Genomic DNA, 13,748 nt, shown 5'->3' with positions numbered 1-13,748 from the left:
AAGTGATCCTCCCACCTCAGCCTCCCAAGTAGCTGAGACTGCAGGCACAAGCCACCATGCCCCACTCTGGGTTTTTTTGGTATGTTGATATGTATCATTTTATATTTATTGAAATTGAGATATAGTACAAGTATTACCAAGGACAACTGTGAAGAATTTAAGAAAATAGGTAGAGCTATGGCCTCCATGATCAGGATTAGGCTTATTTGTGGGAACAAAGTTAGCTGTATGCTTGCATTACCAGGTGCATTCCATTAAAATGGATGAAGGTAATGACTGATCATTCTAAACAGAATAGGATGAATTAAAAGAAGATATAAAAGTTATATTTTGCTTTGGAACAGTTTGGGTTTCTTTTACCTTTTACGTTTTATTTCTGCTTACAAAACTATTAAGATTTAGTGTGTAATTTCGTATCAGATACACGTGACAAAGTGCTATTCTTGTTTTAAGCAGAAAACTTAAATATATTAAAATGAGCTATGAAATGAACAAATAACAATTTAACAATGGAAACTGACCTATATACAAGAAAGTGTATCCTGTAGTTAGTACTTTAATATCGTATTCATTTAATAATAATTACTCCCATGACTGCTCAATTTCTTCTGCCTTTTAGATGTTTTTTTTTTTTTTCCGCTGAATGCTGTAACGTGTAAATTCCAGGAGCTTAAGCATATATTTGTAGATTAAAAATTTAAATTGCACTGTAAAAAGGATGCCTAACCATAGCTTTTGTTGTTTTGCTTTTTTCCTTTCCTGGTGGTTTGCCACTTAGAATTATTCTTCATAGGCTTTATCATCATGGGATTCTTCTTTTATATATTGATTACAAGACTGACACCTATCAAGTATGATGGTAAGTGAAAATTATATAGTTTAACTGGGTATTCAAGAAGGCAGGTGCTGTGTTTTACTTCACCTTTCCTTCTACAGTTTGGCCTGTATTGTGTGTGACAGCCTATTACGTATGTAAAATAATAGTCCACCTAGGCTCTGAACACCTTTTCTGAACTACTCATTCAGACCTTCTGGGTTTTAATCTGTATGGTGAATTCCTTGGTACTTAGGGAAAGGAGAGGCCATATTGATTATAGACCTGTGTTCTGGCTATGTGATATGTTGAAGATATGAGATGTACAACAAGCAAGATGTTGAGGTTTTCTTTACCTGAAAACAGACACGCCCCTTACCCCATTACGTTTAACGGAATGCTTGCCACCTTTTCCTTCTCAATCCCAATTTATTGACAAGCCAAGCCTGTCACTGGTCCTGGGAGGTTTAGCTCCCTAGCTGATTTCTTTGTCTCAGCCCAGACCCCTCCCTAGAGAGGGTTGCTCTATGCTGGCTTCATGGCACCACTGAAGAGCCCTCAGTGCCTGACCTACAGAAAGCTGAAGCTGGCGTTGGTAATGGTATTGTATGTCTAAGGCACGCGGTTGGAAGTACTGCCGGTTATCCAGCAGTTCATCCTCTCTCTTTGTACAGTGCATCTGATTCTGACAGCTGTCGCTGGAAGCGTCGGTGGAATGTTCTTGGTAGCTGTGTGGTGGCGATTTGGAATCCTCTCGATCTGCATGCTCTGTGTTGGACTAGTGCTGGGGTTCCTCATCTCGTCAGTGACTTTCTTTACTCCACTGGGTAGGCGATATGTAACAGATGTTTTGTGTGTTTGAGTCACTGTTTGAATACTGCCTAATTGGATTTGCATCCTGGAGGGGTGTTGCATGTCAGTGCTTCTCCTGTGGAGTTCTGGAAATCTGCATTGATGGTGTGACACTTTCAGATAGCACCAGTACCAGTAAAAGTCCCTCCTTCCTCAAAGGCACATTAAATGAAATACAGAATGTCTTTAGAGGTAGCTTTGTATCTATTTGTTGTGATAAGGGCTGTGTGTTTATTAGAACTAATGGAGATAAAGGGGCACTGCTCTGATGGCAGCTGAGTTGGGGAACCTGGTACTTTGTTTCTGGTCTTCTGTTGTACCCTCAACCTCCACTTCCACCCGCTGCCAAACCCCAGGTGTCCCTGAGGTACATAATCACCCTGGGGCAGTAGCACAGGGATGGTTCTGGGTTTTTTTGGTGTTTTTTAAAAAGTAAATCAATTGCTATCAGTTTTTAAAATCTGGTTAACTTATAAGTTAACTTTCTTTGCCATTGTTAATAACTTACATTTCCTGATTGTTGTCAAAAACAAACAAACAAAAACAGTGTCTGTACTCAAAAGTATTCTATTTGGCTGTTTCCTTTCTGTGACAATATTCTTAAAATACTAGAATAAAGTTGATGGGACTGTTAGATATAAAAACAGCCATTTCATGAGGCTGTCAACTCTATAGAGAATGCAGGATATAATAGAGTACAAGCCATGTGTCCCTTGTCTCTCTGAAGACTTTTTTTTTTCTAAGACTACAGAGAATTGACAACCTGTGTTTACTATCTAAAGCCCTTTGTTCTGACTTGAGCAAACCTGGAGGCAAGCATATTCCTTCTGGCCCTGCTACAGGTAGCCTTTTATCTGGATAGTCTGATGAAAAGCAGTGTTGTGTAGGCTTGGCTAAATGACAGATTCACATGGGGATGTTTTCAAAAATACAGATTCAAGGCTCTACCCTAGATGTGCTAAATAAAATACTTCCTAATGGCTGAGCATGGTGGCTCATGCCTATAATCCCAGCACTTTGAGAGACTAAGTGGGAGGATTGCTTGAGCTCGAGTTTGAGAGCAGCCTGGGCAACACAGTGATTCCCCATCTCTACTGGAAAAAAAAAAAAAATTAGCCAGGTGTCCTAGTGCATGCCTGTGATCTCGGCTACTCTGGGAGGCTGAGGCTAGAGGATTGCTTGAACCCGGGAGGTTGAGGCTACAGTGAGCTAGGATGGTGCCATTGCACTCCAGCCTGGGCGACTGAACCAGACCCTGTCTCAAAAACAAAAAGACCACAAAAACCAACTACTACTTAATGGGCTTCCCCCCTTTTGTTAATGCTTAGAGGATGGAGGGATGATAGGTTAGAATTTCTAGTAATTTAATATACTTTTCATGAGTAGAATGAGCATGAATTATAAAGTCAGGAAAAAACCCTCTATATGCATTCTGGCTCTGTCACTAGTTCCCTTTCTAGCTTATAACCTTGGACAGTGTATTGAAACTTCGTTCCATCATCTGTGAAACTATCTCATAGGATAGATGTGAAGAATGAGAAAACAGAAATAAAGAGGTCTCAATTTTCATCTTTATAAAAGTAGTGTAGAGTAGTTGTCTCTAAACTTTTTGACATACTATTCCTACTGGTAAAAATAATTTTAGCATATACCCTTTATATATGTTTATTCATGAACTGTCTCATAGCTCAAGGACAGAGTGATCAGCTCCTCAATGCTAGTGGGTGCAAACCCATATTTTTATTTTTTAGAGACAGGATCTCTTTCTGTCACCCATGCTGGACTGCAGTGACACTATCATAGCTCACTGCAACCTCAAACTCCAAGGCTCAAGCCATCCTCTTACATCAGCCTCCCAAGTAGCTGGGACTACAGGTGTGTGCTGCCATGCCTGCTAAGTTTTTATTTTTAGTAGAGACAGAGTCTCACTGTTGCCTAGTCTTAAACTGGGCTCAGGCAATCCTCCCACCTCGGCCTCCCAAAGCGTTGGGATTACAGGCTTGAGCCACTGCACCTGGCCTACATATATGTGTATACACACACACACACGTATATATATATATAATTTTTTTTTTCCCCTGAGATGAAATCTCACTCTGTCTCCCAGGCTAGAGTGCAGTCATGCAGTCTTGATTCACTGCCACCTCCACCTCCTGAGTTCAAGTGATTTTCCTGCCTCAGCCTCCTGAGTAGCTGGGATTACAGGCACACACTACCATGCCCAGCTACTTTTTATATTTTTAGTAGAGATGGGGTTTCTCCATATTGGCCAGGCTGGTCTCAAACTCCTGACCTCAAGTCATCTGCTCGCCTTGGCCTCCCAAAGTGTTGGGATTACAGGCGTGAGCCACCATGCTGGGCCAAGAGGCCTACCCATGTTTTTAAGCATTAGCATTTAAAAAATATTTGGCTGACTGCTACAATCTGATTAGATTGCTAGTTTTCACCTTATGTGGGAAGCAATGAACTTATTCTCTGAAAGGGTCCGTTCTTCACATGCATGCATTGTAACTATTTTCAATACCTAGATTTCTTGAAAGCCTTTAAAAAAAAAGCCACATATGTATTTTGTGAAGGTTAATATAGTTAAACTAGAGAATCTAATCTGTAAGTTCACCTCAATGGCATGTTGCTGTTGGCTTCAGAGAATATGGAGTCTCAAGGTCCAATCCGGTAGCCTAGGGACTCCTCTTCCACTGTGACCTGGATATGTAGGTCTTGAGGTATGGGGCCATTTACAGATGGACTGAATGGTGGTGCCAGTGTCAGTATTAAGCAGCAGTCAGGCTATTCTTGCTTTTTAAACTTAATTTATAAAGAGGAGTTCTCATATATTTGCTCTGGGTCAGCCTAAGTTGTGCAGCATTTTAGAGTCCAGCAGCAGGAGACAGGTTTGGGAAGAGCAGATGGTTGGTTGGTTCCTCTTTCCTGATACATGAGGAAATCACATGTCACAGTGTGCAGTGGCATGACAGGACATGCTTTGATGGTAAAAATCTGTTAAGTGGATTCACTGTTTACATTGGGTTCATGGCTTAACTCTGAATGCCTTTTACTTGTATTTTTTATTTTGCAGTATGAAATCACAAAGTCAGAAATGTAGAGCTAACGGGTGATTTAGAGCTTGGAGATATAATTCAATGTCATTTTGAGGGTTAGGAAACTGAGGCTTAAGTTCACAGAGCTAGTGAATGGAAGAGCTTGGACTATTCCAGTCTCTTCTAAATGACTTTGTTAATAAGTGCAGAGCGTTGACCTGCTTGATTCCCCCCACCCACCTTCTAGAACACATCCTTCAAAGAAGACTGTATTGACAGTTAAATGAAGAAAATTAGAATTCATTTCTAGTTACCAACATATTCCTTGGTTGTTACTTTAAGCCTTTGATGTATATCTGTGTTCAGATGTTCCAAGAAACTAAATCTAACTTGGTAAAGCTGTTGTTTACTCTTAGTTTCTTTTTGCTTTTTCAGGAAACCTAAAGATTTTTCATGATGATGGTGTATTCTGGGTCACTTTCTCTTGCATAGCTATCCTCATTCCAGTAGTGTTCATGGGCTGCCTAAGAATAGTAAGTGTTTCATCAAAAGTTAGATTTATTCATTATGTTATCCTGTGTGTTCAGCTGATCACTTATTTCATCATTTTGCATGTTTTATTCACTGGGGAGGGCTGTGTTACCTGTATCAGATGACTGATTCTAAACAGCCTTGTTACTATGAAAGCAAAGGAAGTTCTATTTATGATTACCACATGGTGTTTTGTTTTGTTTTGTTTTTTCATCAAATGGAGCATCACAGTCAATATGCTTTTAACAGTGGGAGCAGAGAAGGTAGTGCTTAATCTAGTACACCAACCTGATGGGGTCATTAGTTTCAGTTGGATTCATAAGAGTGATTCTTCCTCTAATTAGATTTTATTGTTGAAGTTCTTTCATAGGGAAGATATTTTCCGTAGTATTTGGATAAGCTGAACTGTGTTTTAAGAACTCATATGGATGTTGAAGGTTGTTTTCAGTGTATCTTTCCAGAGAACTTCTGTTCAGCTCTGAGTGGATCTGGTCCCTTTTCATGCCTGAGGGAGTAGATGTGATTGCCTGTGATTGAAGCCAATGGAGAGTTAGAAACTATTTTTGTTCTACCATGAATGATGCCTAAACTCTTCCACTCTTCCACAGCTGAACATACTGACTTGTGGAGTCATTGGCTCCTATTCGGTGGTTTTAGCCATTGACAGTTACTTGTCCACAAGCCTTTCCTACATCACTTTGAACGTACTCAAGAGAGCGCTCAACAAGGATTTCCACAGAGCTTTCACAAATGTGCCTTTTCAAACTAATGGTAAGACTCTTAAACCCAAAAACCAGAGTGACAGCACAGTAGGAGTCTTGACCCACCTATGCTAACCAGAGCACTTGGAAACCAAATTTAAAGAAAGTCAACTGGGACAAAAGGAGGGAACACAGCATACAATGCTGTGAGAACCCTCCGTTATGATAACTTAGGATCATGGGAGCAAAGCATTTAAAATTTTAAGATGAAGATAAAAATCTACTAAATGAATTTCATTAAGAAATTTCCAAGATTATTTAGGTTTACCTGGTCATTCTTAGTGGGGAGAAAAATGCTGACAGTAAAGACGTTTGACACTTATGGGTGGGGATGGAATGAGGGATGAGAATGACAATCTGATTTAATTTTAAGTTATTCCCTTGTTTCCCTCCTTTAATGAAGCATGCAGTTTGCTAGTTGAGTTTTTAATTGGTAAGCATATAGTTTCCCTCACTTGTAAGATTCTATCCATTACAGATTTTCTATAAATTTTTTGAAGAAAAAAATGACTACCACATGAATCGTTCAGATTGTAAGATATGTTGACTTCAGAAATGTTAAAATGTGGAGAGTGAAAAAGCATGTCCTAGAATTGAAGATATATTGCATTAAGCACAATTGCGATTGTGATTTTATTTTAGGGCAAATCTTTCCCTTTACTATCCAGAGCTTTCCCTTTGGATAAGAGGTTGATGGTAGAGACCTTGAAATCCTTAAAACTCTTGCAAGTTTTAAGTACCAGACAGTGTTTTGCCAAGCCTTTTACTAGAAGCTGAGTACGATTGGTTGAATCTTTCCATGCATTCCTATACCTACACTGTTGAGTGCAGTAGGGCCCCATATAGAGTGGAATGGGAAAGAAATGAGCGTGGTGGAATCTGATGTTCCATGACATACATATGTGAAGTATAACTAGATCACTGCCTTCCTCCCCAAACCCCCTCTGAAAAAAACACACAAACAACTGTGGGTACTTGTTACATAATATTGGAAGGCCAAGGATCCAAACAACTGCTTTTTTTTACAACCTGTATGGACTTTCAAATGCCTGTAATAGAAAATTCCTAGTTTCAAAAATAAGACTGTGGCTTCCCTACTGATTCCTTGGTTTGTAACTAAGGAACTACATATGTGTTTGGACTAACTCACCAGAAAGTCTGTAGAAAGGAAGATGCAGATTTAGTCCATGAAGGGTTGTATTATTATGTTAGATTTTAAAACACTAGAGTTCAAACTGTACTTTTTCTACTGTTTTTTAGACTTTATTATCCTGGCAGTATGGGGCATGCTGGCTGTAAGTGGAATTACGTTACAGATTCGAAGAGAGAGAGGACGACCGTTCTTCCCTCCCCACCCATACAAGTTATGGAAGCAAGAGAGAGAGCGCCGAGTGACGAACATTCTGGACCCTAGCTACCACATTCCTCCATTGAGAGAGAGGCTCTATGGCCGATTAACCCAGATCAAAGGGCTCTTCCAGAAGGAACAGCCAGCTGGAGAGAGAACGCCTCTGCTTCTGTAGATGCCCAGGGGCTTGGTCAGTGTGCCTCAGCTTTGGAGTTCATGCCTGGAGTGGTTCAACAGTCTCTGGTGCAAGTCTAATAAGAGATCAGGCATATATATCTGTTCTTTGCATAATATTATGGTGCCCTTATTGATATATGGTAAGGGTATACTAGGGGATTAGGATGACTCTAAGAGAATGAGAAAGATGACCAAAAGGTTGGTGGTAGGGAGGCTTTTTCTTATTTCCAAATACTTGAGAAATTACCTTTGGTTTACAAATCTATGATCAACTTATTCCATTAAATAGATACATTAAAAAAATTAAAAACTGATTCTCCTGCAGAGCCCTGGTGTTTCATTTTATAACCTCTTGAAACAAGTCTCTCACCTGAGTCTGTCTTAACTTTTGGAGGGAGTTTATTATTGAGTCTCTATTTGTGACAGTATTTGGAGATTTAGGGATTTGATACTTAGGCCTTTGAATTTTAGAATACAAAGAGAATCAGGCCAGGCATGGTGGCTCACACCTGTAATCCCAATACTGGGAAGCCAAGGTGGGAGTATCGCTTGAGCCCAGGAGTTTGAGACCAACATGGGCAACATGACAAGACCCCATCTCTACAAAAAAGTTAAAAAATTAGCCAGGCATGGTGGCACGTGCCTACTCCCAGCTCCCAAGGAGACTGAGATGGGAGGATCCTTGGAGCCCTGAAGATTGAGGCTACAGCGAGCCTTGATTGTGTCACTGCACTCCAGCTTGGGTGACAAGAGACCCTGTCTCAAAAAGAAATAAAAAAAAAAAAAAGCATCTTATTTTCTTACTAAAAGCAGTCTGATTACTTAGTTGCATGCCCTTAGTATGATACATTATCCAAAAGTTACCCTTTTTGGTTTTTTTCAGTATTTTTAAAAATTTTTAAATTGTGGGCCAGGCGCGGTGGCTCACGCCTGTAATCCCAGCACTTTGGGAGGCCGAGGTGGGCGGATCACGAGGTCAGGAGATCGAGACCACGGTGAAACCCCGTCTCTACTAAAAAAAATACAAAAAATTAGCCGGGCGTAGTGGCGGGCGCCTGTAGTCCCAGCTACTCGGGAGGCTGAGGCAGGAGAATGGCGTGAACCCGGGAGGCGGAGCTTGCAGTGAGCCGAGATTGCGCCACTGCACTCCAGTCTGGGCGAGAGTGAGACTCCGTCTCAAAAAAAAAAAAAAAAAAAAAAAAAAAAAAATTTTTAAATTGTGATAAAATACACATGAAATTTACCTTCTTATTCATGTTTAAGTGTACAATTCAGTAGGTTCCCTTTGTTTTTGCCTTTTATTGCTTAAAATGGTAATTGAAATAGCTAAATTATTATTTGAAAATAGGCCAATTTATATAGATAATAGAATTTTATAAGGGTGATTTATTTATATTCCAAATAATGGCCCCCTTTTTTTTTCAAGGCCTTTTAAAATAGTGTCAAACAGGTGATCTTTAATTTAACTGCATTAGATGACATATGGATTATGTTTGCTTTTAGGAAATAGCCCCCACCTTAATCTATATTGCCGACCAGGTGCGGTGGCTCACACCTGTAATCCCAGCATTTTGGGAGGTCGAGGCGGGTGGATCACCTGGGGTCAGGAGTTTGAGACCAGCCTGGCCAACATAGTGGTCTCTAGTATAGCAGAATATATACTACTACACCCCATCTCTACTAAAAATACAAAAATTAGCCAGGTATTGTGGCAGGTGCCTGTAATCCCAGCTACTCGGGAGACTGAGGCAGGAGAATCGCTTGAACCCAGGAGGCAGAGGTTGCAGTGAGCCAAGATCACGCCACTGCACTCCAGCCTGGGCAACAGAGCAAGACTCCGTCTCAAAAAAAAAAAAAAGTCTATATTGCCGTTAATAAGAAAACCTTAGAAAAATTTGTACTTCATAGTTCTTTCTGCTCAATTAGCTGTTAGCATTAGTGTAAAATATAGTTTTTAATAATTTCTTTTCTGTACAAAGCCTTTGTACAGAAAGGCTTCATCCTTAAAGTGATGAGGATGGAGTCAAAAAGGATTCAGGTGTTTAGAGGAGCTGCTTTTCATTAGGACCTTGGAGAGTCCCCTCAGTTTTGACATCCTTGTTTCACCACAAGAAAGCACCCGACACCCTGGGTTGCAATACTTAATACTCAGGGACTTTCCCCCCAGCTTTCAGAGCACTGAATTATTGTGAGCTGGTGACTCTGCAGGCCTGAGTGGTATTAGGGTTGTGGAATGTTGTTGCATACACATTTGTGAGTTAACCACTATTTAAATGATGCTGCTTTTTAAAGTTTTTTCAAAGTACAATAGATTTTTGAAGTTTCAGGTAACTGGAAAAATCTTTAACTTTTGCTTTAAGTGTTTGGGGCAGGATAAAACAACATAGAAAATATAAAACAATTTTTGCTTTGAAAAATTCAGTGCAGGTGACCATTTACTGCTTATTCTGTAATCCTTACTGTCTATAATTAACTTCAGTAACACTGAAACTTGATGAAAAGTTTTAAAAAATTATTTACTGTAGGGACAAAGTTATATTGAATGTTTGTTATTTTCTATACCATCTGAATGCACTGCCAGTGAAGACTGTAAAGACAGAACACACTATTTTGAAGGGAGGATACTAACTGTTTAAAATTTTTCATCATTTGTGAATGATAAAAAGTTTGTATAGTTTTTATAATAAATCCCTATTTTGAAAAAAATGCTAAAAAGCCTCATTAAATATTTTCATAAAATTTTTCAGATTGTATTTGTACCATAGCAACAAGACATGAGGAGTTTCATAGCTATAAAAGTTATTTAACATGGGCAAACAATATAGTTCTTCATTTTTAAAAAATCACAAAGATAATAACAGGAAATGAAATCTGGGGCAATGTGTTAAAAAATTAATTTGGTGTTATTAGCACTTCAGGTGTGTCAGACTAAAGAAAAGTAGTAGTTAACAGGAAACTCTGTTGAACTGTTCTTTAAAATGTTTTCAGAGGCCGGGTACGGTGGCTCACGCTTGTAATCCCAGCACTTTGGGAGGCCGAGGCAGGCGCATCACGAGGTCAGGAGATGGAGACCACGGTGAAACCCTGTCTCTACTAAAAATACAAAAAATTAGAATAAGGGTAAGCACTTTTCAAATTAATTGGAGACCATACCAATTTTAATCACTCATCTTTAATAATAAAATAGGTTCCTATGTAGTACATACCTCAAACATAAACTTAAGGTTTTAACAACAACCAAAAAAAAAAAAAAAAAAAAGGATGGAAATGTGTCACTAAATAACAAAGTAAATGTCTTTAAACTTGAAGACCTTAAATTCATATCCAAGCAAAAAGACCAAGAATAAGTTAACCCAACTTGTTTACAAAAATAATTATTTATCAAGTAATCTTTTACAGTAGAGCTGCCTCAATGAACTGCCTCAGACAATCTCAATGGTGTAGCTTGAAATAGATTTCCTTTCTTTAATAGGGATAAAAAGTATCTGAATGAATGTGTCATTAAATTAAGGAATACTTTCCCAAAAACAATAAAAAGTTTAAAAATAAAAACTGTCATTTATTTATAAAATATCAAATAAGGCCTCTGACTGAAAAAAGAAAATCTATATAATGTTTGGGCCATTAGCCCTTTTCTATTCAATCATTCTCATCCACCCCACTCACCCCAAACTTAAGATAAAAAAATTCTGAAGTGTAGTTTTGAATTTTACCAATATATGAAATTATACATAAAATTACCATATAAAGTAATATTTAACAAATTATATACTCAAAGTACAATTTTCCATTTGTCTTAATTTTAATATGTATTCAATATAAATGAGTACAATATATTTAATCATGTTTGACACTCTTCTTTTATCCCTTTTTAATACAATCACCACAACATAAGAAAATTTAGGGTTCAACTGATGTTAAAGCACATTTCTGTATCTGGTGGTTTTAAAAAAATTTACATATTATATATTTGACATTTTAAAAGACAACAGAAACAAATCCACAGATTACTCCACCTCTACCCCTACTTTCAGCTGAAAGGTTTTAAGAAAGATCTTGCAGGTTATGAGGACCAGATGAAGCTTAAAAACAGATCCGGAATTTTTTTTTTGAAATTTTAATTTACTTTTTTTTTTGTGTGTATCTCAAGAATACTTAAAGGAAAAAAAAAAAGGGTTCTATGAGCCAGAGGAATTCCCAATTCACTTCGAAATTACCATACCTATCTTGCTATATCAAACATTCAATTCTGTTAACTAAATGAACTATATAATATCCTTAAAAATCAGCCAGAGAAGAGAAAAACAAATCTCATCTTCATTATTGACTTTGAACCAAAACTGATTCTTTCAAAGGAGTAGTTTAACCTACTAAATATGTCTATTATAAGATCTTCTTTCTTAGAAAGTAGTATTCCTTCTTTTTCATTCCTGAAATGGTATTTCTTACACTTAAGTTATGGACAATTGTTAGCTAAGTATCAGTTATGGTAAATTGCTAAAATTAAATTATCTGTTTAAGGTACATATAACACATTCCTATAGCCTTTAAAACTGAATTTTCTTTCAAAAAATTTAAATAAATGTGAAAGTAGGCAATCACTAGAAGTCTCATGGTACATAAACTTTGCATCAACTTTGACGCCAAATAAGGATGAAATTTAGCATACAAATCTTCCGTTCACAAAACAGTGGCAAAAATTTATATTTTTAAATTGGTATAATTTTATGAATTCTCAAACATTTATTGGGAATATTCAAGTTTACCCAATTAATCACCCAGAAAGCCAGCAGTACTGCCAAAAGCTCTTGGTATATTCAGTAGTCACTGTGAAAACCTTTCATTTCTTTACCATTTGGCAATGGCTCAGTTTCTATTTTCCAATTATGTTTTGGAATAAAGTCTATGACCATTAACTATGCATTTTTTGTTGCTATGTCATAGCCCGTGCACTATACATATTTACAGAGAAAAAAATAAAGGATTGAATTTTCTGTCCATTCATTCATTCACTTATTTGACCATTTGGAGCCATGTAAGAAGCTCACAGACTCAGAAACTCTTCAGCTTTTCCTCAGACTCAAATCACTGTTGGTCACTAAAGCTGACAAAGAAGTACTTTCCGACGCATCATCTTTCCTTAGGTTCAAAAATGATTCTCGAGTTATTTGAAGGATCTCTCTCAAGCCTTTGTTTTCTTGCTAAAAGGCAAGCAAAAACAAAGATGCAGTCACTATCTACAAGGTAGCTACAATAGCACAAACATATGTTAGGAAAAACTAAACTATGAAGGTATAACAAATAAGCAAGTTCCGTAACTGGCATTAATCTACTCAATGATATATGCAGTTGGCAACTTGAATCTAAAGAACACTTATACAGCTAGGAATCGTGTTCAACATCTTCCACCACTGCAAAGCCTTCTTACTTAAGCAGCTGTAATTGTAAATAGAAGCTCAGAAATTGCCTTATTTTACAATCACATTAGAGATGAAGAAAATAACCTCTAGATTTATTTTTATATAAACTCATAAAGCCAGTGAATAGGCTAGAATCTCTTAGTAATTTTTAGTATTTTTATTACTTTCCATGATAGCATGGAATGCAGGACAAGTTTAGCTCATTGGTATTTGAGAGCAGCAGGATAGGGGTAGCTGATGATATTTTTCAACAAGGAAAGTAAGTGACCAAATCTGGCACTGGTAAATAACTTTGCTTTCTGGCCTGCTTTTGGTTAGTTACTGTAAAAAAATTTGTAGACATTTAACAATAACCTTTCATAATTTGTTCTCTATCACTTTGTCTTCAGTGTCACTTTCTAAATTTTAGTAGTCTAAAGCAGGTTCCCCACCATGATTTCAAAATGAAGCTCTTAAAGCATAAAAGTCTATTGCACTGATTTCAGTTATTCAGAGACTGGTACTTTCACTGTCACAAAATAAAGGACAGATGAGACAAAGGTTTTTAGAATCCCCAGAAAAATAAGAGTGCCCCTAAATATTTGTGGATTAAAGAAAATTTCCCTGTATCACTATAATCTCTAATAAACAAAATTTTAAAAATTACTCAATTGAAGAAGTACATTCACTTCATAAGATAAGCAATATATGAAACATCAATTTTCTACATTACTGGTATAAGTTACTAATAATCCTAGATTCTTGCATCACCACATAAATGGTCTTGCATAATATGCTCACATAGACAGCATCCAGGAGAACATTACC

General features: G+C 37.5%; 2 protein-coding genes across 6 annotated transcripts in view; one reads left to right on the top strand and one right to left on the bottom strand.

Annotated features, from left to right (window-relative positions):
- Nucleotides 1–7,845, top strand: part of TM7SF3 (transmembrane 7 superfamily member 3) — a 41,528-nt gene extending 33,683 nt beyond the window's left edge. For 2 of the 3 annotated variants that reach the window (XM_055280310.2, XM_055280311.2), the window contains 5 exons: nt 779–859; nt 1,489–1,641; nt 5,140–5,237; nt 5,844–6,006; nt 7,257–7,845. In XM_055280310.2, the coding sequence (XP_055136285.2) occupies nt 779–859; nt 1,489–1,641; nt 5,140–5,237; nt 5,844–6,006; nt 7,257–7,519 (758 nt within the window). In that variant the 3' untranslated portion in view covers nt 7,520–7,845. The remainder of the gene's footprint in view (nt 1–778; nt 860–1,488; nt 1,642–5,139; nt 5,238–5,843; nt 6,007–7,256) is intronic. The other variant, XM_055280312.2, reaches the window with a different exon arrangement.
- Nucleotides 7,846–10,673: 2,828 nt separating this feature from the next.
- The window catches only part of FGFR1OP2 (FGFR1 oncogene partner 2), a 28,274-nt gene continuing 25,199 nt past the window's right edge, over nt 10,674–13,748 (bottom strand). For all 3 annotated transcript variants that reach the window (XM_055280313.2, XM_055280314.2, XM_063639197.1), the window contains one exon: nt 10,674–12,722. In XM_055280313.2, coding sequence (XP_055136288.1) covers nt 12,585–12,722 — 138 coding nt within the window. In that variant the 3' untranslated portion in view covers nt 10,674–12,584. The remainder of the gene's footprint in view (nt 12,723–13,748) is intronic.

The sequence above is a fragment of the Symphalangus syndactylus genome, chromosome 5 (genome assembly GCF_028878055.3).
Source record: "Symphalangus syndactylus isolate Jambi chromosome 5, NHGRI_mSymSyn1-v2.1_pri, whole genome shotgun sequence".
NCBI lineage: Eukaryota > Metazoa > Chordata > Mammalia > Primates > Hylobatidae > Symphalangus > Symphalangus syndactylus.
This window is presented reverse-complemented; position numbering and strand designations above follow the sequence as displayed.